The sequence below is a fragment of the Tachysurus vachellii genome, chromosome 18 (assembly GCF_030014155.1).
Source record: "Tachysurus vachellii isolate PV-2020 chromosome 18, HZAU_Pvac_v1, whole genome shotgun sequence".
In the NCBI taxonomy this organism is placed as follows: domain Eukaryota; kingdom Metazoa; phylum Chordata; class Actinopteri; order Siluriformes; family Bagridae; genus Tachysurus; species Tachysurus vachellii.
The window spans coordinates 15,481,174-15,508,064 of NC_083477.1; the positions used below are offsets into that span (position 1 = coordinate 15,481,174).

Sequence of the window (26,891 nt, forward strand, 5' to 3'; positions counted from 1 at the left end):
AAGGCAAAAAAGTCGGGTAATATGGAGGTCGTAACCGGATTGGTGCACGTCGTGGACAGCTGATTAACAGCTGATGCACAGTTGACGACGTGGTGCTTGATTTAAGTTTGTTAATTTTAGTGAAGTTTAGTTAAGTTCCATTTAAGTGTAAAGTAGCATTAAGAGTGTACAGTAGCGAGTAAGTGAATGAAAGCGAAAGTGTACGTATGAGACAAAATTCCTCCTGTTTACTCCTCCCTCAGCCTCCGTGCGCATCTTCCGTAAAGTAAAACCAGCTTATTTTTTTAACATTCTCTTTTATTACTGTATGTTTTTATACAATATTTGTCATTTATAAATACAGGTACTGTACATTTTTCAGATTCAAAACACAAACAAAACAACTGGAGTGGAATTTTGCGAGCTGGAACGGATTAATGGGATTTCAGTTCATATAAACGGGAAAAATTGTTTTGAGATACGAGCAATTTGAGATACGAGCAAAGTCACGGAACGAATTAAACTCGTATCTCAAGGCATCACTGTATTGGCTATTATATATATTTGTGGTGCAAGATAATGTGTATTTGTATGTCAGTGTGTATCATTGTTTTGTAATATTATGTTTAATGTTCACTGTTTTAAAATATTTTGACTGAAGATCCAGGGCATCATAGGGCATGAATCAGCAGCTTTACAATGTTGACTTGCATTGTGTATTTTCTCATTAATCTGGTTTTGAAAATAGCATATTTTTAGTATTTGTAAGTCAGATGAAGTCCCAAACAAAATTTTTTAAACCTCAAGACCAGTTCATTTATTTTTGCTGTAGACTGTAGTGATGGGAACTTCGGTTCTTTTCCGTGAACCGGTCCTTTCAGACAGTTCGTTTTAATGAACCAGTTCAATAATCCAGTTCACCAGTTCTTTTACATCCTGACGTAATGACGTAATTCACAATGATGTAATGACGTAAAATCCTTCATCCCGCCGCTGCCGGCAGATATTAATACGATCAATTTAACACATTTGAAAAGTTCTTTGTGATCATAACTTTAGTTGAATGCGTTTCTTACATTTAAGTTTTGCAACTAAAACACCCAGTACAGGCATTGATGTGCAAACGTGGGTATTTTACGTTTCTTAAAGATATAAAGTTAATAAACTAATCTTCATCAACTTACAAAAACAAAAAAAGCAGAATTTTTACATGTTTCTTTTGCTCCATCAGTTGTTTAAAAAACTAATGCAACTGAGTTAAACACTCATACATTGATAAGACATTAAATCATAACCATCTACATTTGTTGCTGTATCAGTTCAGTGATTTATGCATGCGCAGTAACAACAGCTCATTGGTTCTCAGTATGTCGGACGCGTCCGAAAGAAACAGTTCTCAGTTCAGTGTACTGATGATTCGCTGTATCAGTTCAGTGATTCAAACATGCGCAGTATCAACAGCTCATCGGTTCTCGGACGAGTCCGAAAGAAACAGTTCTCAGTTCAGTGTACTGATGATTCGCTGTATCAGTTCAGTGATTCAAGCATGCGCAGTATCAACAGCTCATCGGTTCTTGGACGCGTCTGAAAGAAACAGTTCTCAGTTCTGTACCTATGATTCGCTGTATCGGTTCAGTGATTCATGCGCAGTATGAGCAGCTCAAGCTCACAGTTCTCTCAGCACAACATGTCTCAGTTCAGTGTACAAGAGTTACATATACTCCGGGATATTAGATTATTTAGAGTCAGAGGGGCTGTCAGGCATGACCGAAAGTGAGTAACTTTAGTAACTTGTGGATCAGCACTGACTGAAGACGCGAACTGTTTACCCGATTTGGTGAACTGGTTCATCCAGTTCACTAAAAAGAACCGGTTCAAAAGAACGATTTGTTCACAAACTGGCCATCACTAGTAGACTGAAGATAATTGGGTTTAAGTTTAAAAGATTTAGAAGAGGAGTTCTTAGTTATTTCCTGGTATTTATATGTTCAATTCAATTCAAATTTATTTGTATAGTGCTTTTTACAATTGACATTGTCTCAAAGCAGCTTTACAGAACATAAACATAGAACAAAAGCTAGAAGGACGCTAGAAGCTAACCCAGTGTCGGTGGACATACTCAAAGTGAGCCAAGCCCCTCCAGCCAAACAACAGCGACTAGATTTTAACCGGACTGTTAGCCAGGGACAGATCAACAAAGCTATTGCACGGTATGTTGTTGAAAACATGCAGCCTGTCTCTACTGTGGAGTCACCGGCTTTCAGGAGGTGCTTTGACAGATTGGAGTTGCTGTTTAACGCAGTAGATAGGACCTTTTCTACTCAAGATCAATATTAGATATATGTAATTGTGTTTGTATTTATCCCCAGTAAGCAAATCTGAGGTGACTCAGGCAGCAGTGGCAAGGAAAAACTCCCTTGAATTGAAGGAAGAAATCTTGAGAGGAACCAGACTCAAAGGGGAACCCATCCTCATATGGGTGACACTGGAGGGTGTGATTATAAATATACAGTCTGACAAAAGACGCAAAAGACCACATGTAGTTGGCATGTCCTCTTTAGTATAGTAGAGTCTAACTGGAGCTGGTAGATCTCTAGATGCCTCAGGATTCTCACAGATTCGGCCTCATCTCAGTGGAGGTCCAAAATCTTCACGGCACTGAAGACAATTGGAGCTGGATTTCTGGATGCCTCCGGATGGGTAGAAGAGAGAAGCAGTGGAGCAGGATTAACGTAGCTGCTGTTCATAATATTAGCGAGTACTAGATGATAATGTTCATTTGGTCTGATGTAATAGAGCACAGTATTATGGGATGTATTGTGTATACGCCTGACTAAAGAGATGAGTTTTTAATCTACCTTTAAAGTGGGAAAGTGTGTCTGAGCCCAGAACACTATCAGGAAAACTATTCCAAAGTTTCTGAGCTAAATACGAAAACGCTCTACCACCTTTAGTAGACTTAGATATTCTGGGAACCACCAGAAGTCCTGAGTTTTGTGATCTCAGCAAGCGTGAAGGCTTGTAGCGTGTTAGAAGACTTGTTAGATACATGGGAGCCAAACCATTAAGAGCCTTGTATGTAAGTAGCAGCAGTTTGTAATCAATTATAAACTTAACAGGTAGCCAGTGTAGAAATGACAAAATTGGGGTTATATAAATATGTAAATGTTTTAAACAACATAGCACATTTTGTATATAAATAAAAGGCTATGAACTTCTAATTTTAAGTTTAATTGAAAAAGTCTGCATTTGCTGTTAAGAATGATAAACCAGCACATAGACAGATAGCTGTCTATAGGAGAGCTATAGCAAGCCAGTTTGAACCAGAGACAATAGGGAAAAATTACTCATAGGCATTAAAATGATCCAATACTACAATTCGGATCACTGATGTACTGAGCACATGACACTGAACAAGTCAGCCAAGGAAAACAACTGATAAAAGAAACATTGTGATAGTGACAACAATGACATCACCAACAGCCTCACAGAGAATGGGTGACTATGTCACACTCCACAGTGCAAGGCAGACTTTGAGAGCAGAAATATAGAGTCCATAACACAAAACCCAAACCACTCATCACAATTTGACTTTGCAATGAAGTACATATGTGAGCCACAAATCTTTTGGAACCATGATGAACCTCTACAAACGTGATGAATAGGCCAATGTGTAGAGGAAGAAAATGTCTGGTCATGATCCAAAACATACAAGATTATTTGTAAAACATGATGGGGCGGTGTCAGGGCTTGGGCTTGTATAACTGCATGGTATCAGCAGAATGAACTCCGATGTATACAATTCAATTTAACTCAATTCAATTTATTTGTATAGTGATTTTAACAATCCACATTGTTAATATTATTATTATTATTATTATTATTATTATTATTATTATTATTATATTATTATATAATACAAGTCTATGATAGTATCTACGACACTATGGTAAACAAAAATAAATACATAGTGCACAGAGCTTTTAGTCATTCCACAAATTTTGGACTTTGCCGCTAGCAGTACTATTAGTTCAGGTACATTTATGCTCATTACATTTGAGGTCTTATTTTTGAGGTCTTATTTTGAAAGTAATTCTGGGGTCTACCAGCAGACAAAGCTAGAATTTTAAGAAAGACAGAACATTTATGCACCTTATATATAAAAACATGCCAACAAACATTTGTATTGATTTATTTTATATTTTTTTTGTTCTCTGTGTATTTTAATAACAAAGTCTGGTTAAATAATTTTGATAATGGCATACATTCAACACATGTCTAACCGTCTATCATACATATTAGTATTTTATCAGTTGTGTCTAAAGAAATTAATGTTTTTCACAAAGGTGAAATAATATTTCACATATATATTACAAGAACTGAACACTAGATGTCAGTCAATGCACACTAATTAATGTGGCTACACATAATTATTATGATATTTATTGCTCTAATTACAGCAAAATGTAAGGCTAGGTACTGATTGACCCATTAGTGGCTACTGCTGTTCCATGCACTGCTGAAAGAATATTATTTTGTTAGTATTCTTCCTATTTTTTTTTTATGCTGGACGTGATAAAGAAGCCATACAGTTATACAGCAGGTAAAATAAGTATTGAACATGTCACCATTTTTCTCAGTAAATTTATTTTTAAAGGTGCTATTGACATGAAAGATGTTTCACCAGATGTTGGTAACAACCCATTCAATCCACACATGCAAAAAAAAAAATCAAACCATAGATGTCCGTAAATTAAGTTATGTTTAATAATGTTAAATGACACAGGGAAAAAGTATTGAACACATGAAGAAAGGGAGGTGCAAAAAGGCATGGAAAGCCAAGACGATAAGTAATTAGAAAGCAATCCTGCCCCTTGTCAATGCAAATTAATATCAGCTGGTTCTGTCCAAACTGATGGCCTATAAAAAGGTCTCGTTACCAAGGTATCACATAAGAAACATCTCATGATGGGTAAAAGCAAAGAACTCTCTCAAGACCTTCGCAACCTTATTGTTGCAAAACATTCTGATGGCATTGGTTACAAAAGGATTTCAAAACTTCTGAATGTTCCAGTGAGCACTGTTGGGGCCATAATCCGTAAGTGGAAAGAACATCATTTCACCATAAACAGGCCACGACCAGGTGCTCCTTGCAAGATTTCTGACAGAGGAGTGAAAAGAATTATCAGAAGTGTTGTCCAAGAGCCAAGGATCACTTGTGGACAGCTTCAGAAAGACCTGGAATCAGCAGGTACAGTTGTTTCAAAGAAAACAATAAGTAATGCACTCAACCGCCATGGCCTGTATGCATGCTCACCATGCAAGACTCCACTGCTGAAGAAAAGACATGTTGAAGCTCGTTTAAAGTTTGCTGCACAACATTTGGACAAGCCTGTGAAATACTGGGAGAATATAGTCTGGTCAGATGAGACCAAAATTTAACTCTTTGGATGCCATAATACACACCATGTTTGGAAGAGAAATTTCACTGCACATCACCCCAAAAACACCATACAGTACCAACAGTAAAGTTTGGAGGCGGGAACATTATGGTGTGGGGCGTTTTTTCAGCATACAGTACTGGCAAACTTCGTATAATTGAAGGAAGGAAAAAAATCTGCTGCCATCTACCAGGATGATGACGATAAAACGAGGGTGGACATTTCAGCAAGACAATGATCCCAAACACACAGCCAAGGAAACTCTCAACTGGTTTCAGAGAAAGAAAATAAAGCTGCTAGAATGGCCCAGCCAATCACCTGGCTTGAATACAATTGAAAATCTATGGAAAGAACTAAAGATCAGAGTTCATAGAAGAGGCCCATGGAACCTTCAAGATTTGAAGACTGTTTGTGTGGAAGAATGGGCCAAAATCACACCTCAGCAATGCATGCAACTCGTTTCTCCATACAGGAGGTGTCTTGAAGCTGTCTTGAAGCTGTACATTTTGCATCAACTTTTGGACTGTTTGATGTAGGAATGAAATTCATTTCACCCATGTTTTTTCTTTTTTGAAAAAAGATTTTAAAGTTTTTAAAGCCCACAATTTTATTTAATCCTTAACAAATTCAGCTTACATGATATTCAGAAAATTCTTTCCAAAATATAAAAGAATTTTATTTTACACACAAATGTCTAGCTCAGCCTTGAAACTCTAACTTGCACTGATTAGTTTTCTAGGTGGCAGTGCTGTGGCAGGTTCACCATGTTACCCTATTTACTGTACGTAACCCTTCATTATTTAATTCCTTAACAAACCCAGCTTTGACCCAGAACCCAACATCAAGCCACTGAAGATTCCTTATCGGCCAAAGCAGATTTCCTGTGCTCTTTCTACCCACCAAACACTTGAGCTCATGGAGCACATGACTGGCTTCCATTAACAAACTCAAAAAAAGGGTTTCACCCCCCCCCAAAAAAACAAATCAATGTAAAAAAACCCTCATTTCCCAACCATTTCTGCTCCTTTATCCACTCAACATATGGAAGGCCAAGAGATCCCATGATGATGTATTGCCAAACCAAAGCCCTACAACAGCTCTCTGCAGGATGAAAATCAATGTTCCAGCTTTAAGAAAAAATTAAAAAAGTAAAAAACAAACAAACAAATAAATAAATAAATAGAAATTCACCTCCCAACCACTTTACTCCCCCGTCCATTCACCTCCTTCTCCGCCTTGTACGAGAGTTTGTCAGACACCAAGCCATTATCTCAGACCTTAATCTCTAGGAATATCTTAAATCATTTCCATCTAAGGCAGCATGGTATAACAAGCTTTCAACTAATTTGAGCCACCTTACCAACAAACAGGGCATTTCAATCCTGCCCAGCCTATGATGGACAACAGTTTAGCCCAAAAAACCTTCAGCAGACTAAGAATTTCTCTCGATCCCCGAGCCATATAGCATCATCCCCTTTATAATTAATTCTAAATAACCTGCACATGTTTACTTTAAACGCAGATTTCCTTATTGCTCAGACAGTAACCCAAGAGCCATTTGTCCCCCCAGTATATTATAGCACCCCCTTTCAACTGATGAATGTAACTCCTCCTTAACTTACCAATGACCAAGAGCTCAAACAAGTTCTTCTCATTTTATCTGTTTCATAAAGCTTCCCATAACCTTATCAAAGGCTCCAGCAGGGCCAGGCTCTGTCCACAGGTAAACAGAAAAGATATTTAAAAAGTTTTAAATATCACGAGTGGTCTTGCCCTCCCATGCATGAAATCTACAGCACATCCAGCTCTTCAAACACTCCATCCATTTACCCATATACAAAGGGCATTTTGAAGGCTTCCCTTCTAACCAAAAGTAAACATTTACCCCTTACCTTACCTTACCTGACCTGACCTGGCCTGACCTGTTTTACACAATTGTTGCACCATCTCATTCTGCATCTTTGGTCCCTACTCAGCCATTCTGTTAGAAACTGCTCCCTCACATGGAAGGAGGCTGAAAGCTCACCCATAAATCTTCCTTCTAATTCCACTCACTATGTGAAGCACAACTCCTGGTTCGCCTCTAACCAAAGCAGCATAACTTGAAATTTTTAACAGTTAATTCAAAAGTTATTACTAAAGTTATTACTAAGTTATAGCTTAAAAGCTAATCAATTCCAAATACCATTTGGATTAGCAAATGCTTGCAGGTAGTCACAAGGATTCATTTGTAGTTATTTTTCTCTGTATTTGCCCAAGCAGCACAAACCACTGTTACCTCTAACTGGTGCAATACTGCATCCCCTTTTTTGTTTTTTATATTTAATATTTATAAATAGATACTCGGTGAGGAGTACAAAGACAACTGTGTCTTGCCTACAGTCAAGCACGGTGGTGGTAGTGTCTTGGTCTGTTCATTTAGGGAACCATGAATGCCAACATGTACTGTAACATACTAAAGCAGAACATGATCCCCTCCCTTCTGAGACTGCCCTGCAGGCAGTATTCCAACATGATAACGACCCCAAACACACCTCCAAGACGACCACTGCCTTGTTAAGGAAGCTGAGGGTAAAGGTAATGGACTGGCCAAGCATGACTCCAGACCTAAACCCTATTGAGCATCTGTGGGGCATCCTCAAAGGGAAGGTGGAGAAGCGCAAGGTCTCTAACATCCACCATCTCTGTGATGTCATCATGGAGAAGTGGAAGAGGATTAATAAGACCAGTCAAAAACTGACAGATAGTACTCAGTCAGGTCCCATGGCTCTCTGGAGGAGGGCTTGGTGGAAGACGAGGTTAGATCTGCAGGGTTGGGGTGGCAGGCAGCAATGGAGGGCTTCCTCCACTTGCCTGCCTTATCTTGGATCAGCAGCAGCATATGACTATTATCTCTATGTGTGTGCAGTTTGTACAAGCAAGTCTCCTTAATCGCCCAGCAGCAGCACCAGTAGCACCATGGCAGATCTATCTGGCATGACCAAAACAACCTACATTCCATTCCTATTAATAAAATCTCATTAACTTTACTACAACAGTTGTCATAACTCAAATTAATTTGGCAGCAACTACAAAACAAGAGAAACCATATCTTGACCATGGCTTGATTGAGCAACAAATTTCTCAAACTTGAGAATACTTAAGATGGCGCCCATAGAATCTCCAAAAATGTTCATGCCATTTGAGCAGTAGAGGCAAGTTTGGTGATGTAACATTTACTTCTGAGTCAGCAGCCATATTGGAGGTAGCACTTCAAGGGTATCAGCCATTTTGTTTGCTTATCTGTGCTATTTAAGCATGCTGCTGACATGCTCTCACTTCTCATTAGTCATTCTACCTTTGTTAACATTCCTGTTTTGCCTGGTTTCTACTCTGACTGTTCCTGGTTTTCTGACTATGCCTATCCTGTGATATTTCTGTATGGTTTGGCCCCGCCTGTTCTCCTGATGCTGATTCAGCCTGCTTTCTCTCTGCTTGCTTGGTTTAATCCTGCATGTTCCCGTTATTGTCTCTGGCGGTCCTGCATTTCTCTGTTTCTGACATTGTTTACTGCTTATCCTTCATTGCCCTGTTTACTCGTGATTTGGAACATCTTGCCTGTATTCATTAAAAACTTTTAATTTTTACCTGTGTCTACATTTTGAATTGGGCCCTCCTCTGTCACCCCTGCCAGTACGATCTGCCCACAATGGACACAGCAGATCCCCAGAGCATCCATGCCCTCACCGAGACCCTGTCTTAAACCTCTGCCGAACATGAGAGTAGCCTCCAAGACCTCGCCTGGTAACACAGGAACTAGTATGGCATCTCAGACTACCCTATTCTGCCCCAGCCCCACAGACCTAAGTGTATTGAATGTCAAGCATGGTGGAGGAGAGGTGATAATTTGGGCTTGCTTTGTTTAAGTTATAGAAACAACGATGAACTCCACTTTATATTAGAATATTCTTAACACAAATCTTTCCCCCACCCAGTTTCTGAATTTTGTTTTACTTTTAGAATACAAATGACTATATATAGAAATCCATTGTGTTGTTGTCACCAGAAGGTATCAGTTTGTTGTAGAATTTGGTCCTGATTAAAAACAGAATTGAAGTAGGGTATTCTTGAGCTTAATTCTAAAATCTCTGTTCAATCTTTATGCAGTCATCATTTTAAATTGTGTTGCTTGTGAAAATTGCTTGCTCATTTATATCTTATATTGTTTTGAGCTTGCTCTTATGGTTTAAATATGTTTTGTTGCAGTTTTAATATGTCATGTAGTAGTAATTTGTCTAGATGGGTATACAATTTAAATTTGTTTTTTTGTATCCAGGTAATCCCAAAGGACTACAAGACAATGACAGCCTTGGCTAAGGCCATTTCTAAAAATGTGCTGTTTGTCCATTTGGATGACAATGAGCGGAGGTAAGATCTTATAATTTTATGAAATTGTATCTATTAATATGTATAAGAGCTCAACCTGCACATAGTCCTTCCCCTTGCCAGAGGGAACCCTTACCCAAATTCTGAACACTTTAGGTATCATCAGTTACTTCCTGGTTCAAGAACATTTAAACCACACTCCATACTGAGCCATTGTATTCCTAAGTCAATTTCATTTCAATTTAACTTATTTGTATATTGCTTTTAACAGTTGACATTGTCTCAAAGCAGTTTTACATAAGCATAGTGTAACATTTACAGACAGACAACGCGAATGGCGGAGATTGAACCTGGATATCCGAGATGCAATAGCGAATCAGACTCAAATGCATCATAACCTGGACATGCGAACATGTTACAGTGTGCACATGACAACAACGTTAACAGATAATAATAATAATAATAATAATAATAATAATAATAATAATAATAATAAATTTTATGCCTTTCAAGTCACTCAAGGTCACCATACAAATAAAATAAATAAATAATAAATAACAGTATATACAGTAACAGTAAACAACAATAAAACAATATTAAGAATAAAAGTTATCTAACATTAAACTTATGAGATTCAAGTGCATCCTAAGATAAGCGCTTCTGAACAAATGGATTTTGAGTCGAGTTTTGAATGTGGTGATAGAGCCTGTGTTATGGATTTTTTCGGGGAGTGAATTCCACAGACAAGAAGCATACGACTAAAGGCTCTACCGCCCATAGTACTTTAATGGGCAGGAGGTGTAGCCTAGATGAGAAAGTACAGGAGAGAGTGTGGACCTGTATGAGATCTGAGAGGTAAGGTGGCGCAAGATTATGAAGAGCTTTAAAGGTGAAGAGAACAACCTTAAAATCAATACAGTGTTTAATAGAGAGCCAGTGGAGTTGTTGAAGGGAGGGAATAATGTGATGCATGATGGGAGTTAGTGTTATGATAGCGTAACCATCAATGTAAAGTGAGAGATAATATCACTTTACATTGATGGACAGGGTAGATTTTGAAACTATAAGGAGAACCTCAGTTTGTTACTGTTAAGCTTGAGAAAGTTGGGGGAAACCCAAGCGTTAATTTCATTTAAGCAGTTGGTTAGACAGGAGGGCGGGAAAGCAGAGTCAGGTTTTGTGGACATATAAAGTTGTGTATTTTCTGCATACTAATGCATTTCCTAAAAAGATGCCCTAAGGGGATAAGATAGATTAAGAATAAAAGAGGGCCTGAGACAGAACCTTAAAAACTAAAAATTTTTAATTGAACAAACTGAGTATAAAGTGAAATAAGCCAAAAGTTTACCAGTAATGCTGATAGCAGCTAAACGGGTTAATACGATAGTGTGAGGAACCGTATCATAAAGAATTATGATATTAAGAATTCAATATTAAGAATTAGAGTTATTGCAGCTGTTTTAATAGAAGATGGAACAAGGCCAGAATTGAGAGAGAGGTAAATAATGTGAGTGATAAGAGACGAGAGGCCAGGTAGACAGCCTTTTACCAGGTGAGATGGTAAAGGATCATGCTGACATGTGGAGGATTTAGATTTACGGACAAGATTTAAAGATTTCAGATTCATTGGGAAGCCTAAAGGAAAAGAAAACAGTGAGAGGAGAAACAGGCACACTGTGAAAGTGGCTGTAAGAGATATTAGATGGAGAAGCTAACTGTTGATGAATATTATTAATTTTGTCACTGAATAAAGTCATTTAAGCATTACATTGACAGTGCAATACAGGTGATGTGGAAATGTATCTGATGATTTTAGAATATTGTTAATTGTGAAAAATAAGGATTGTGCCACCTTCAACAGACTTAATTAGTTTATTGTAGTGAACAGATCTAGCTGTAGTCAGAGCATCCTTATACAGATTGATATTTTCATTATGCATGTTTGTGTACAGTTAGCCCAGTTCTTTTAGAAAGATGCTCCAGACGGCGGCCCCTGGCTTTGATCTGACGGAACTCAGGTGTATACCAAGGTGCAGAGTGGGTAAAAGTGACCGTGCCGGATTTTAAAGGTGCAAAACTGTCCAAGAGGTTATGTAACTCAGAGTTCTAAGATCATTATAAGTGGCTAAATGATCAGGGCAGAGGAGATTACTGATTTCAGCGTTGGAGATGAGAGGATTGATGTTTTTTTAAATTTCTGAAGGACATGGTACATTGCTGAGAGGATTTAGAAAATGGAATATTAACAGAAAAGGACACAAATTTGTGGTCTGAGATAGGTAACTCAGTTGCAGCACAGTACAGTGGCATAATATTAGAGCAACAAGCAAGGTCCAGAGTGTGTCTTTTTGAGTGTTGGGGAATCCAAAACTATCTAGGCAAGATACTGTATAAGGTCCCTTGTGAACATAGAGTATCTCACAGTGAGTACACACCTCACATTTTTGTAAATATTTTATTATATCTTTTCATGTGACAACACTGAAGAAATAAAACTTTGCTACAATGTAAAGTAGTGAGTGTACAGCTTGTATAACAGTGTACATTTGCTGTCCCCTCAAAATAACTCAACACATAGCCATTAATGTCTAAATTGCTGGCCACAAAACTGAGTACACCCCATGTGAAAATGTCCATATTGGGCCCATATTTTGCCAAGTGTCAATATTTTGTGTGGCCACCATTATTTTCCAGCACTGCCTTAACCCTCTTGGGCAAGGAGTTCACCACAGCATTACAGGTTGCCACTGGAGTCCTCTACCACTCCTCCATGACAACATCATGGAGCTGGTGGATGTTAGAGACCTTGTGTTCCTTCACTTTCCATTTGAGTTTGCCTCACAGATGCTCAATAGAGTTTAGGCCTGGAGACCTGCTTGACCAGTCCATCACCTTTACCCACAGGTTGTGGGGTCGTTATCATGTTGGAATACTGCAGCCCAGTCTCCGAAGGGAGGGGATCATGTTCTGCTTCAGTATGTCACAGTACATGTTGGCATTCATGGTTCCATCAATGAACTGTAGCTCCCCAGTGCCGGCAGCACTCATGCAGCTCCAGACCATGACACTCCCACCACCATGGTTGACTGTAGGCAAGACACACTTGTCTTTGTAATCCTCACCTCGTTGCCGCCACACATGCTTGACACCATCTGAGCCAAATAAGTTTATCTTGGTCTCATCAGACCACAGGTCATGGTTCCAATATTTCCAATGTCTTCAGCAAACTGTTTGTGGGCTTACTTCTGCATCATCTTTAGAAGATGCTTCTTTCTGGGACAACAGCCATGCAGACAAATTTGATGCAATGTGCGGCGTATGGTCTGAGTACTAACAGGCTGACCCCCACCCCTTCAACCTCTGCAGCAATGCTGGCAGCACTCATAAGTCTTTTTCCCAAATACAAGCTCTGGATATGACGCTGACCACGTGCACTCAACTTCTTTGGCCCACTATGGCAAGGTCTGTTCTGATTGTGAAACCTGTTCTGTTATGTTGCTGTATGGTCTTGACCACCGTGCTGCAGCTCAGTTTCAAGATCTTGCCAATCTTCTTATAGCCTACACCATCTTTATGTAGAGCAACAATTATTTTTTGTAGATCCTTAGAGAGTTCTTTTCCATGAGGTGCCATGTTGAACTTCCAGTGACCAGTATGAGAGCGTGAGAGTGATAAAACCGAATTTAACACACCTACTCCCCATTCACACCTGAGACCTTGTAACACTAATGAGTCACATGACACCAGGGAGAGAAAATGGCTAATTGGGCCCAGTTTGGACATTTTCACTTAGTGGTGTACTGTACTCACTTTTGTGGCCTGCAGTTTAGACATTACTGGGGGACAGCAAATTTACAATGTTGTACAAGCTGTACACTCACTACTTTACACATGAATGTGAAAATCCCTCAAAAGTATGATATTAGGGGAAAGAGTACACAGAGAGGTTAACTGGTGGAAACATGGGACAGGAAAGGTTGCCCACATAGAAAAAATAGTGTGGGCACCCTTTCCTGTCCCATATTTCCACCAGCTAACACCCCCTTCTGGTGTTCTGGAAAATAACTGTCTGAGCTCCTGAAACATAGAAACAGAATAATTGAGAAGATTAAAATGAAATTACTATTTATCTCTAAACTCTGTCTCTAATATCTGCATCTAATGAGCAAGCCTGCAGATATGGTGGCAATGAAAATCTCCCTGAGATGATATGAGGAAGACACCTTGAACGCAACAAGGCTTAAAAGTTAACCCATCCTCATTTGGTGCAAATACTTTTATTTGTAAAACAGTTCATTGGCTAGGGAAATTGTGCAACCAAGAGCTTCTGATGAACTAATAGGTCAGGGTAATTTCTAAGGTCATTACAGACTTAATACTAATTCATCCCTGCTGAAGTCTTCAAATGTACACTGATGAAGACCTGAGCACAAAGCTGACCGATGCAAAACTGCAAACTTGTGAGCATCAAAAGCGGTCACACTGCAAACCCGTGAGCATAATGTGGAGAAAGAGAGGGCCACAACAGGCCTTCCACCTACACTGGACCCACACCAGTTCACCTACTATTGATGAAAGTTGCTCTGTATAAGGGCGTCTGCTAAATGCTGTAAATGTAAATGTAAATGCACTATTCAAACAGGTCAACGGAGGATGCTATTTCCACTGCTCTGTATCGAGCTCCACTCACCTGGACAATAAAAATACATACATAAGGATGCTGTTCATTGATTTCAGCTCTGCATTTAACACAGTTGTCCCCACTAAACTAATCACTAAGCTCAGAGTCCTAGGTATCTGCCCATCTATGTGCAGATGGATTATGGAATTCCTAACTAATAGACCATAGTCTGTTAAGTTGGGCAATCACATGTCCTCAACCCTCATATTGAACACAAGGGTCCCACAAAATTGCATGCAGACCCCATTGCTCTACTCCCTGTTCACCATTACTGTGTCTGCATAACTCTACATCTTTATCAAGTATGCAGATGATACCAATGCAGTTGGTCAGATGAATCGGCATACAGAGAGGAAATCCAAAACCTGTCGGCATGGTGTTCAGTTAACAAATTCACCCTCAATGCCACAAAGACAAAAAAGCTTGTTGTAGACTTTCTGAAATCTAATAGAAAAAGAAACACTTCTATCTACATCAACAGGACTGAAATAGAGCATGTCTCCAGCTTTAATTTCCTGGGCATCTACATCTCGGAGGATCTGTCTTGGCATCATAACATTTCAACTCTTGTTAGTAAGGCACAACAATGTCTTTACTGTACTTCCTGAGAAGACTCAAAAAAGCTCATCTATCCCCTGAGATTCTGACCAATTTTTCTGCTGTATGCATCCTCACAAATTTCTTCACAGTGTGGTACGGCAACTCTACATTGTGAAAATTGCTCAACGCACCATTGGCACACAACTTCCTGCCATTGAGTATCTTCACCACAGAAGATTTTTTGCACAGAGTACACAATATCATCAATGACTCCTTCCCCTAGTGAACTCTACACTAGGACTGTTAGGACCCTGATGTCTCACTTATACTTAATCATTAAATTTCTGCTTCACCTTGTACATTCTGTGACATCTTTTTCTACAAATTATAATTGAATATAACTGTACATATATTAGCATACCTGTCACGATGAGGCAAAGGCGAGTGAGGATCCAAATGCAGTCAAACATTTAATAATCAAAACAAGAAACAGGAAAACAGACAGGCAGGCAAGACTAGGCAGAACACCGGGCTAACAGGAAACAGAAACACATACAAGGACTAGCAACAGGGAAGTGAACAAACAGAGAATATATATCAGACAGGAACCAGTGACAAAGCAGAGACAATGAGTAACTATGACAAACGAGAGGGAATGAATGAGTTCAATGAGTGTCCATGGTAACAAACGAGTGGGCGGAGCAAACAATTAAAAGCAGGGCAAGACAGCAGACAGACTCATTACAATACACTAGTTTACATCCATTTATGTATATTATCTGTACATGCACTGTATATTTCTTGGTTACTCTAGTGCATACAATGCCTATAATGCACACATTTGCACAACATGTATAAATATATATTTTTTAAACATATTGCACTTTGTCAATACAACTGGCACATATTCCTATTTTAACATACTATTCTTTTGCACATACTACCTGTCATAACTTTACTTATTGTCGTACATATACTGAAATATTTATCTACACTTGTTCCATTGCACATTTTTCTACTATTTGCACCTCTGGTAGATCTTTGCAGCCAGCAATATGACTTGCCTAAATACAAAATAGTGGTTTAGAATGAATTGAGCAAAATGATAGGGATAGAAGTAAAAATATTCTTTGTCCCATAATGCTTAAATAGTTAGATGATATAGGAATCTATAGTAACAATTGCCTATGGCATATGGATGATGTTAGGGTAGTCATAAAGTCTCCAAGACAATAATATATCCTAGATATATGGTATCTAGTTTCCATGGACATATGCATCTCAAAGACTACATCAGTGGTCTCAGATGGTCTCAAATGGTATAAAGGGAGGAAAGTGCTGACTATCCATTACAACTTATTGCAGTGTATTTGCATCCTCTGTTTAGAACACTCTTATTAGTCACTGGAATATGTTACACCTTTTTAAGTTGCCAGGCCAAGGGTGCAGATGGTGGTGTATCACAATGTTACGACCGTCTAGTGGTCAGTCGCAACAGAATGGGTAAAAGAATGTCTTTATACAGAGATGTTACAATTCACAATCTTTTATTCAAGGGTTGACAATGATTTTAGGCTTCAGGGGAGGACAAACAGAATAAACAGAACAATCTTACACAAACACCTCTTACACAAACACCTCTCTTACTAAGCAACCACAATTTCACGAAAGGCAAAGAGCAATGAGCAAAGAGCAAAAAGCCAAGCAGGGCTAATCAGGGATCCAGGCAGTCCTTTTATCTGGAACAGGTGGAGATGACAACCAATCGGAGCCTTCCTCCTATTAACTCCGGAACCGCCTTCCTGAAACACATAACAGGTACAAGAAACACCCGAGGGCAGCACAGAAATAAAACACTAGACTGAAGGTCATAACACACATGCTAAGCCAAAATCAGGAAGTGGTGGTATATAGCATCTGTGCTTAAGACGGCACAGAGATGAAATTGTTTGATGATGTTCTTTTAGAGTGGTGATAACTAAAATGACACACCTAAGACTAGTTGTATTCCCTTTATAAGATCAATGTTGTCAAATTTTATATTTTTTATTCTGCTTTCACTTTATATGATTTCTATTTCTATATTATTCCATAGTGGGGTAGAGAGAAAGAAGAAAGACAAAAAAAAAAACAGTTGTATTATCTGTTTCCGGAAAGGTCTTGTTACCATCTAGCATTCACAAACACAAAATAAGCTCACATGTTCTTTTAACCTAACCCTATTGTGATGTCTGAGCAGCATACTGCTAAGAATAACACACAAACACCACACATGCTCAGACATTGCAGCACTGCGATTTAAAGATTCTCCCACATTTTCACATAGTAACAAAAGAAGAGGGAAGGTTACAAGAATGTTGGAAGGACTACTACCTGTTAATATTCATTCATTCATTTTCTACCGCTTATCCGAACTACATCGGGTCACGGGGAGCCTGTGCCTATCTCTGGCGTCATCGGGCATCAAGGCAGGATACACCCTGGAAGGAGTTCCAACCCATCGCAGGGCGCACACACACTCTCATTCACTCACGCAATCACACACTACGGACAATTTTCCAGAGATGCCAATCAACCTACCATGCATGTCTTTGGACCAGGGGAGGAAACCGGAGTACCCGGAGGAAACCCCCGAGGCACGGGGAGAACATGCAAACTCCACACACACAAGGCGGAGGAAGGAATCGAACCCCCAACCCTGGAGGTGTGAGGCGAACATGCTAACCACTAAGCCACCGTGCCCCCACCTGTTAATATGATTTTGTTAAATGAATAAAAAAATTCGTCTCACATAGGTGTTTGACCTGATCCTCTACTCAGTGGTGTTCAACAATATTTTATTTTCTTATGTTACATCCATCCATCCATCCATCCATCCATCTTCTACCACTTATCTGGGGCCGGGTCGCGGGGACAGCAGTCTAAGCAGGGACACCCAGACTTCCCTCTCCCCCGACACTTCCTCCAGCTCTTCCGGGGGAATACCGAGGCGTTCCCAACCCAGCCGAGAGACATAGTCATAGACACAGCGTGTCCTAGGTCTTCCCCGGAGCCTCCTCTCGGTTGGACATGCCCGGAACACCTCCCCAGGGAACAGATGCCCGAGCCACCTTAGCTGACTCCTCTCAATGTGGAGGAGCAGCGGCTCTACTCTGAGCTCCTCCCGAGTGACCGAGCTCCTCACCCTATCTCTAAGGGAGCGCCCAGCCACCCTATGGAGGAAACTCATTTCGGCTGCCTGTATCCGGGATCTTGTCCTTTCGGTCATGACCCAAAGCTCATGACCATAGGTGAGGGTAGGAACGTAGATCGACTGGTAAATAGAGAGCTTCGCCTTGCAGCTTAGCTCTTCACCAAAACAGACTGGTATATCGACCGCATCACTGCAGAGGATACACTGATCCGCCTGTCGATCTCCCGCTCCATCCCTCACTCGTGAACAAGACCCCAAGATACTTAAACTCCTCCACTTGAGGCAGGAGCTCTCCACCAACCTGAAGGGGACAAGCCATCCTTTTCCGGCTGAGAACCATGGCCTCGGACTTGGAGGTGCTGATTCTCATCCCCGCCGCTTCACACTCAGCTGCAAACCGTCCCAGTGCACGCTGAAGGTCCTGATTTGATGAAGCCAACAGGACAACATCATCTGCAAAAAGCAGAAACGAAATCCTGTGGTCCCCAAACCGGACTCCCTCCGGCCCCCAACTGCGCCTAGAAATCCTGTCCATATAAATAATGAATAGGACCGGTGACAAAGGGCAGTCTTGCCGGAGTCCAACATTCCCCGGGAACAAGTCTGACTTGCTGCCGGCAATGCGAACCAAACTCCTGCTCCGGTCATATACGGACCGGACAGCCCTTAGCAGAGGGCCCCGGACCCCATACTCCCAGAGCACCCCCCACAGATCACCACGAGGGACACAGTCGAATGCCTTCTCCAGATCCACAAAGCACAAGTGGACTGGTTGGGCAAACTCCCATGAACCCTCCAGCAACCTGGTGAGGGTATAGAGATGGTCCAGTGTTCCAGGCCCGGGAGGAAAACCGCATTGTTCCTCCTGAATCCGAGGTTCGACTATCGGCCGAATTCTCCTCTCCAGTACCCTGGCATAGACCTTTCCGTGGAGGCTGAGGAGTGTGATCCCCCTGTTGTTGGAACACACCCTCCGGTCCCACTTAACCCTCTGGAGTCGATGAACGCGTATACGCGTTTTGTGGCATAATCTCCTGTTAAGGCCGAAAGAACTTAAATTACACTTTCAGTTTCGATCATACAGACGAGCAATACATCAATCGAATCTGTAAAGGGTCTATTTTTATTTGTATACACACATAATAACAACAAAACACTGTGCTTTTGTAGAATAAAGAAAATAAACAGAGTGCGTTCTCTGCCATCTTGATCTCAGTCACCACTCTTCACAGACACATAAATAAAACAACCCGAATCTCAGCGAATACTTGACTCAAAGACAAGATAAATATATGCATAGAAAGCTTGAAATGTCTACTTTTAAATAAACAAATTTAAGTCAAAAACAAATAATCTATTTTTATGTAATCCGTAAGAAAGTGGAGTGGTCCGGTTTCTCCTGTTTCGCCTAATTACAGTATAGCTAATGTGTTCCTGCCTCCCTCTGAGCGCGCTGTTCATATGCAACTGAACTGAGGTGATTCAGGTAATCACGTACACGCCCCCGAGACACAGGAATGACTCAGTACATGAAATCCGGACCTGTGTGCTTTGCTAAGCAAAGCAAAGCATGGTAAGAGGCTGGACACTCCTTGGAAATGCCAGGCATGTGATGTTCACTTGTGTGTTCAGCTGAAAAGGAACTGTTTCCTAGAGTGGCACAAAGATGTATAATTGTTCAATTCTGGGTACTATGTGACAGAGTAGGTTAGTGGGCTTCTACAAACCTTACACCCTTTTTTACCTTGCACTCTTCCTGTTGACACTTTTTTTTGTTGCACAGTTTTGCCCTGATTGTGTCTTCTGTGTTATTACTAACTTATAAAGTGATTTTTTGTGATAGTTAAATATTCTAAATAAACTACAAACAAAAAATATTCACATTTATTTTGTCCTCACATTCTTTCTTGTAACTCCTCTCTCAGTCACACACTTGCCTGAAAGGCTCATTATGCAGCTCATTATGCGGGCCTTTGTCTTCTCAGGTGTGAATCACACTAATATTCATGATAGTTGACGCCTACTCGCATATGTCCTTTACAAACAAAAAATGTCTTAGAAAATTTAAATCAATATATTGTTTTCTGTGAGTGAGTAAACAAGATGATTTTCACATAATTTTGAAGCAAAAACTCTAGGCTACAAGATCCAGTTCTCAAAAGTCCTGTGAACCAATGTTCTGTATGTGTTTATGGCCTTATTCAAGTGATTTAAAATGTTTCATTCTTCACTAACCACACATAAACATTGTTTTCTCAAAAACACAATCATGTACATACATGCTGCTCACATATTATTGTAGTCCAGTTTGTGCTGCTTACAGTAATATTAGACTTTAGCCATTTATGTTTTTATAAGCAACTGAAAAAAATGTCAGGCACAAATGTCAGGGTATGACAGAGCTTCTCCAGGCCCTAAAAATACCCTCAGACCTCAGAGGGTTAACCAGAGGGACCACCACCCCAGTCTGCCAGTCCAGAGGCACTGTCCCCAGCCGCCACGCGATGTTGTAGAGGCGTGTCAACATCGCGTGGCGGCTGGGGACACGCCTCTACAACATCGCGTGGCGGCTGGGGACAGTGCCTCTGGACTGGCAGACTGGGGTGGTGGTCCCTCTGGTTAACCCAGACAGCCCCACAACATTCAGAGACTTGTGGTACTCAGGGCGGATCTCATCCACCCCCGGTGCCTTGCCACCGAGGAGCTTCTCAACTACCTCAGTGACCTCAGCTTGGGGGGATCGACGAGTCCACAACTGAGCCCTCGGCCTCTACTTCCTCAGTGGAAGACATGTCGGTGTGGTTGAGGAGATCCTCAAAGTACTCCTTCCACCGTCCGAGGATGTCCCCAAAGTCAGCAGATTCCCACTCCCACTGTAAACAATGTGTGCAGGGGACTGCTTCCTGCTCCTGAGGCGCCAGACGGTTTTCTTATGTTATAATACTGATATAATAAATACAAATGTGAAAAAATACATTATCAACTTTCCAGTGTCTATGTTTCAATTTTCTATTCAACAATTTATATTTCATAATAAGTTTCCTACAATGAGACACCTTCTGTGGTAAATCATTAGAATTATTTTCAGATCTACCTGTACACGTAAACTTGTATACTGTAAAGTTATCAAATCAGTCAATCAATCAAGTGACAGCAGCACAATGCATATACTCATTCTAATGCAGGTAAAAATCTTTAAAGTTCATATAAAACATCAGAATGGGGAAAATGTGATCTCTGTAACTTAATCATGGCATGTTTGTTTGTGCCAGATGGACTGGTTTGAGTATTTCAAAAATCTGAATTTCACAGACAATAGTACATGGGCATAACATACAATAAGCACTGTAACGTAAAAGGTACAGTACAGGTCTTCCCTGAGGTGGTGCTCACATGTTGGAGTGGATAACAACATTGTCAACGCAGGCTACTTGTCTACAGTACGTGATCATGTCCCATAGCTTTTTGTTGACAGATGGCTACAATAACTCGTACAGGTTAAGTCAATTTCTTAAACAGGCTAACATGTTTGTGTGCTAGGTCAATTACTTGGCTGTTGTACTGTAAGCAGCAGTTTAATTATCCCTCCTTTTTGAGGACTGTGTACATTTCATGAATGTAGGTTTGGAAATTACAGATGTCGTTATCAGGTTCGGATTCTGACAGAGATGCCTCCATCATTTTCAACATCAAATGGTCCTTTTTTGGGGAGGGTTTATATGCAGGGAACCCTGGCCAGCTTCTCCCTAGATTCATGGACACAAGCAGTTCAGGGACCAGTCAAATTAATATTGACCTCTTACCTGTATGGTTTCTGACCCAGTATGGTTCCTGATCACTGTGGCAGGAACCTCCTGAACATCATATTTGTACACCCTTCCCATCTGTTACATGCTCTTCAAAACAGTAAAGCAGGACTTTTCATTCAGCATCCTGTCAGCAGTTGTGTGAGGAGTGCATTCTGATGCATGTCACAGTGTCGCAGAGATCACGTCTTTACTTAATCCTAATATTTTCTGTGAATATCACCTAGTTGCTGACTGTATCTGCAGTAAGTTATATAAGTTTTACATTGCACTGCTGCCAAATGATTGGCTGATTAGAGGTGTCCTATTACAGGTGTCCTTAATATAGTGGATGGAATATGTATATTTGAGATAATTATACTTAACTATATTTACTACAACTTCAGAATTAATTATTAACTATTATTTCAAAATTAATTATTACTACAACTTAAATTGTGTGTGTTTGTGTGTGTGTCTATGTGTGTGTGTTTTTCCAGATGTTTAGGTTTAAACGGGAAAATCCTTGTGTTTTTGTTAAATGTATGTTGTGCATAGTTGTGTGTTAAAATCTCTCTGTGTGATTATTTGGTGTGTCATTCTGAGATGTGTTTGTGTGTATTGGGGGGGGGGGGGTGTATGGGTGGGGCATCTAGATATACAGTAGGGAGATCACTAATGGCTGTATTTTTCTCTTTTTCAGTGACATATTTGATGCCATGTTCCCGGTTACACACATTGCTGGAGAAACAGTCATTCAACAAGGTGTGTAGAAAAAATGTTACACATACCTAGGTGTTTTCATCTCAGACTTCCATATCAATCAGAATAAAACCTAAAGTGTGAATTTGGTGTTTTTATATATTTTCTTTGTAACAGGGATTGATAGTATGAAAGACAAAGGTGATAAAAGACAGAAATAGACAAAGAAGAGGGTGAAAACGAGAGAGATGAATGGGAATGTATTGAAGAGAATAACTGGATTTTAAGTAGAAAAGATACAGAGGGTGTGAGCATTCAACAGAATGAACTAATGATATTTATGAAAATGCTTATTCATTTCTATGAAACATGTACTATGAAGTCCAGAAATGATCACTGATTATGAAAGTACCTGTGATAGTTCTAAATCTTGCAGGCAACTCCAGAATTTGCTTTCTTTATACTAATAAAAATGCATGTGATATTTTAGATGTGCATTATGTATAGTTTCACATAATCCAGGACATATCGCAACATATCGCATCCTCATTTTCCCTGGGATTGATGAATCGAGCCACCTTACGTTGTTCATAAACTTGTTTGGAGAAATACATTTGGATGAATACATGGGAGTGGGATCCCAACACTGAGTGGGGTTATCTGTGTATTTTTCAAGGTGAGCATTGGGAGAAGGAGCCAAAGGATAGGTCATCACCATCTTGGTGCTAGTCTATCGCAGTGCAGAGGCAGCTACATGATTTTGGTATTCATTGTGTTGTTGTTGCTTTCCAAATATTCGGCCTTGAGCCACAATTGCCTGTTGCCAGTTGCAAGTATACTGTCAAGCAGCAGAGAAAGTGACAGTTAGGTCATTGTGTTTATTAAGAACAATTTCTGTTAAATGCAAACAAATCTAAATCACAATATCAAAGAAAAATTCAGAAACAGGCCATGGGTGAGGCAATGTACACATATGTTATCAATTTACATGATAGAACCACAAATCAAGGCCAACTTGGGTCAGAACCAAAACTAGCAAACATGAACAAAATCTTGGTATGTCATATGATAAACAGAGCATTCTCTTAAAGGGTGCCATGCATTCTGCCTCTATGTGCTTATCATATTTCTCCCATCATCTCTCTGTAATTGTCTCTCTTTCTTTCTGTCTCAGGTGATGAAGGGGACAACTTTTACGTAATTGACCAAGGAGAAGTTGATGTAAGTTAACAATTCACTGGAGCTCAGTTAAACATAGACATTTGAATGTTTATTGTCATCCCTGTTCTGGGTCACTGTTTTTAAACATATGTACTGTGTGATCAGTATTGAAAAAGAGCCTGTTATTACCAATGAGAGCTTGGACCCAAGTGCTGAACACAGACATAGAGCCAGATGGTTAAACTTGAATTTATAGAAGGATACATTGAAGCAGACATGGGTGGGACGTAGTATTATTTGATGCAACTGTCAAGGCCAACACTTAGACTCAGGTCAGCAGAGTGCAATGTAGACACTCTGCCCATGAGTCATAGGTAAGCTTAAGCAAAGACAGAAGCAGCAGAGTGTGTGTGACTAGTGTATCTGTCAAGGCGGGGCTCGATTTCAGATCAATTATATAGGACATGAGATAATAAGGCATGTTTGTGATTCACATGTAGGTGAGGCAGGGCTGGGCTAAGAACAGAAGCAGAGTAAAAACTTTATGGTGGCCTTAGCATTGACCCTGCACTGGTAGATGGAAAAGTCTGGCAATGAGGGACCAGGTAACTGGGGCTTTATGGTTCTATTGTCTAATAAAAAAATGGGAAGCATTTGTGTTCACAGACTCAGGCAAGTTAACACCACAACCAGGAACACACACTAACACACAAACAGGAATTAAGTTAGCTAATTTAGTTTAGTATCTAGCTTAGCATGCAACTTCTAAAGGTTTCTGCATACCACATCACACACTTGTAAGAAACTACATTATTGTAGATATTGTACAACCTTTAAGCAACTATCTAGTAACTTACCAGGAATGAATGAGTAGTTCTTCCTTAGATCTACTTCTTCCTATTAGTTAATTATGTTAACATAATTAGTTTACTGTTAATAAATTAGTCAATACTGAGTCTTAAGCAGAGTCTACAGTGCTCCTGAAGAAATACAAGTCTATGGAAGCCCTACAGTATATATGGAAGAAGCTTTGCTTCTTTTAATCCCCAACTCATAAAGTCAAAACTGTGTCATGCATCAACTTGAACTGGTCCTGATAGAAAGAGCGACTGTGTGTAGACTGTGTGTGTGTGTGTACATTCTTGTAAGTGTGTGTAGTTTGAAACATAAGCACACAGACAGTTACATCTATACCCATATACTGTACACACAGTTATTGAATTTTGACCAGCTAATACTAACATAGGTATTCGTAACATTTTATTTACTACAGAAGAAGTACACACATTAAAGTGATATTGTACTCTAGAAATCTTAAATCTATCTTCAAATAAGACATTAAAGAGCACATCAGGCTGAGAAGATAAGTAGTAAGTATAAGTCATATAAAGCTATTTGATCTCAGACCAGACCAGCTATTTGATCTCAGACCAAGCTGATTAACGTTATAGATTGCCTCCAGCTCTGACTGCGTGTGCACGCTGTGTGTGCCTGAGCTTCTCCGTTCAAATAAAGCAGACAGCTGATGACTCACTTTTGAAAGACTACAACGCACGTGCGTAAAATCAAAGTAAAAAAATAGCTCTTGGATCAAACTGATAAATAATTTTCTTTCCTATCGACATGTCCTGCATTTTAACGTTATTTTTATTGTTTATTTATGAAAATAAAAATTATACTTTTAGTTTTAGGGTGGCTGAGATCACAGACAGGGGGGCTGAAGCCACCCTAAAAAAGGCCTAGAACCGCCCCGTCTCAGACTAAATTTTTATACATGATGCATTTGAAACGCATTTGAAACAAAATTATCCGTTGTGCTTTATTTAAAAAAAACTCTTAAATGTAAAGTTGTTAGTGGGGAAAACAGTTGCAAATAAATCACTTGACAATAAAAAAAATAATATATTTTTGTTTTTTGTTTTTATTGGTATTTTTATAATACTTTGTTTTTCACCAGGTATATGTGAATGGTGAATGGGTGACCAGTATTGGAGAAGGTGGCAGTTTTGGGGAGCTAGCTCTGATATATGGAACTCCACGTGCTGCCACTGTTAAGGCTAAGACTGATCTCAAGCTTTGGGGTATAGACCGTGACAGCTACCGGCGTATTCTTATGGTACATCATAACACACACATAGTACATTTCAAATCTAGGGAAATTTTTCTCTACTTAATGGAACACTCAAATGGCCTAGGTCACTCTTAAAGTAAATCAAATATTTCATTCTCAGGCAATCATAACCAAACACTGAGGAAGGCTGGATTAAGTGTATTGTTTTTACAAATAGGCATTTCTGTATAATCTAATTTCATTGCACCTTATAAAACAGGATTACCTGTTAATTAGGATTCTTTTTTATTTGCTACTTGAAAGATGAGTGAAACAATAATTAAAAAAAACACGAAATGTAAAATACAGCCCAAAGGCCACATCAACCATTACATAAACCATGCAAATTCTGGCTGACTATCCAAGTGTATCAAGTTTGGTATCTATCACCTTAGGTATTCTGTACTGTTTTAGTTTGATTTATAAATATTATCATATTGCACATTGTCTGAATGTTGAATAATTTTTAATACTAGTTCTCCTGTCAGTATATAAATAGCTTGAGGGACTAAAATTCCTAAAATTCCTTCGCTTTTATTAAAATACCATTATTTTTTAATTTTAGGCCACTTGATGTCCACCAAACTAATCAAATCTAATGACCAACAGATATAATCAGTGGCTCTTCTCTCTCCAGGGCAGTACACTGAGAAAGAGGAAGATGTATGAAGAGTTCCTGAGTAAGGTGTCAATCCTTGGTGAGCAGTGCTCATGAGAAACACACATTCAATTATGTAGGACCATTTTCACCCAGTAATATCTGAAAAAAATAATAAAATTAAAAATAAACTATGCAAATTAGATGGTACCCTTTTATTAAAAAAAAGAAAAACCCACAATGGTCACTAAAATAACGTGAAACTGACAAAAGTAATAATAAATACAAATTTACTGACAATTTTGAAAATTTAAATTATGATTCAGCACAAACATT

The 26,891-nt window shown here is 39.5% G+C and overlaps 1 protein-coding gene across 1 annotated transcript in view; it reads left to right on the forward strand.

Annotated features, from left to right (window-relative positions):
• Window positions 1-26,891, forward strand: part of prkar1b (protein kinase, cAMP-dependent, regulatory, type I, beta) — a 49,025-nt gene that overhangs the window by 14,386 nt on the left and 7,748 nt on the right. The window contains exons 4-8 of the mRNA XM_060892487.1: window positions 9,736-9,827; window positions 22,688-22,749; window positions 23,861-23,907; window positions 25,805-25,963; window positions 26,595-26,655. Coding sequence (XP_060748470.1) covers window positions 9,736-9,827; window positions 22,688-22,749; window positions 23,861-23,907; window positions 25,805-25,963; window positions 26,595-26,655 — 421 coding nt within the window. The remainder of the gene's footprint in view (window positions 1-9,735; window positions 9,828-22,687; window positions 22,750-23,860; window positions 23,908-25,804; window positions 25,964-26,594; window positions 26,656-26,891) is intronic.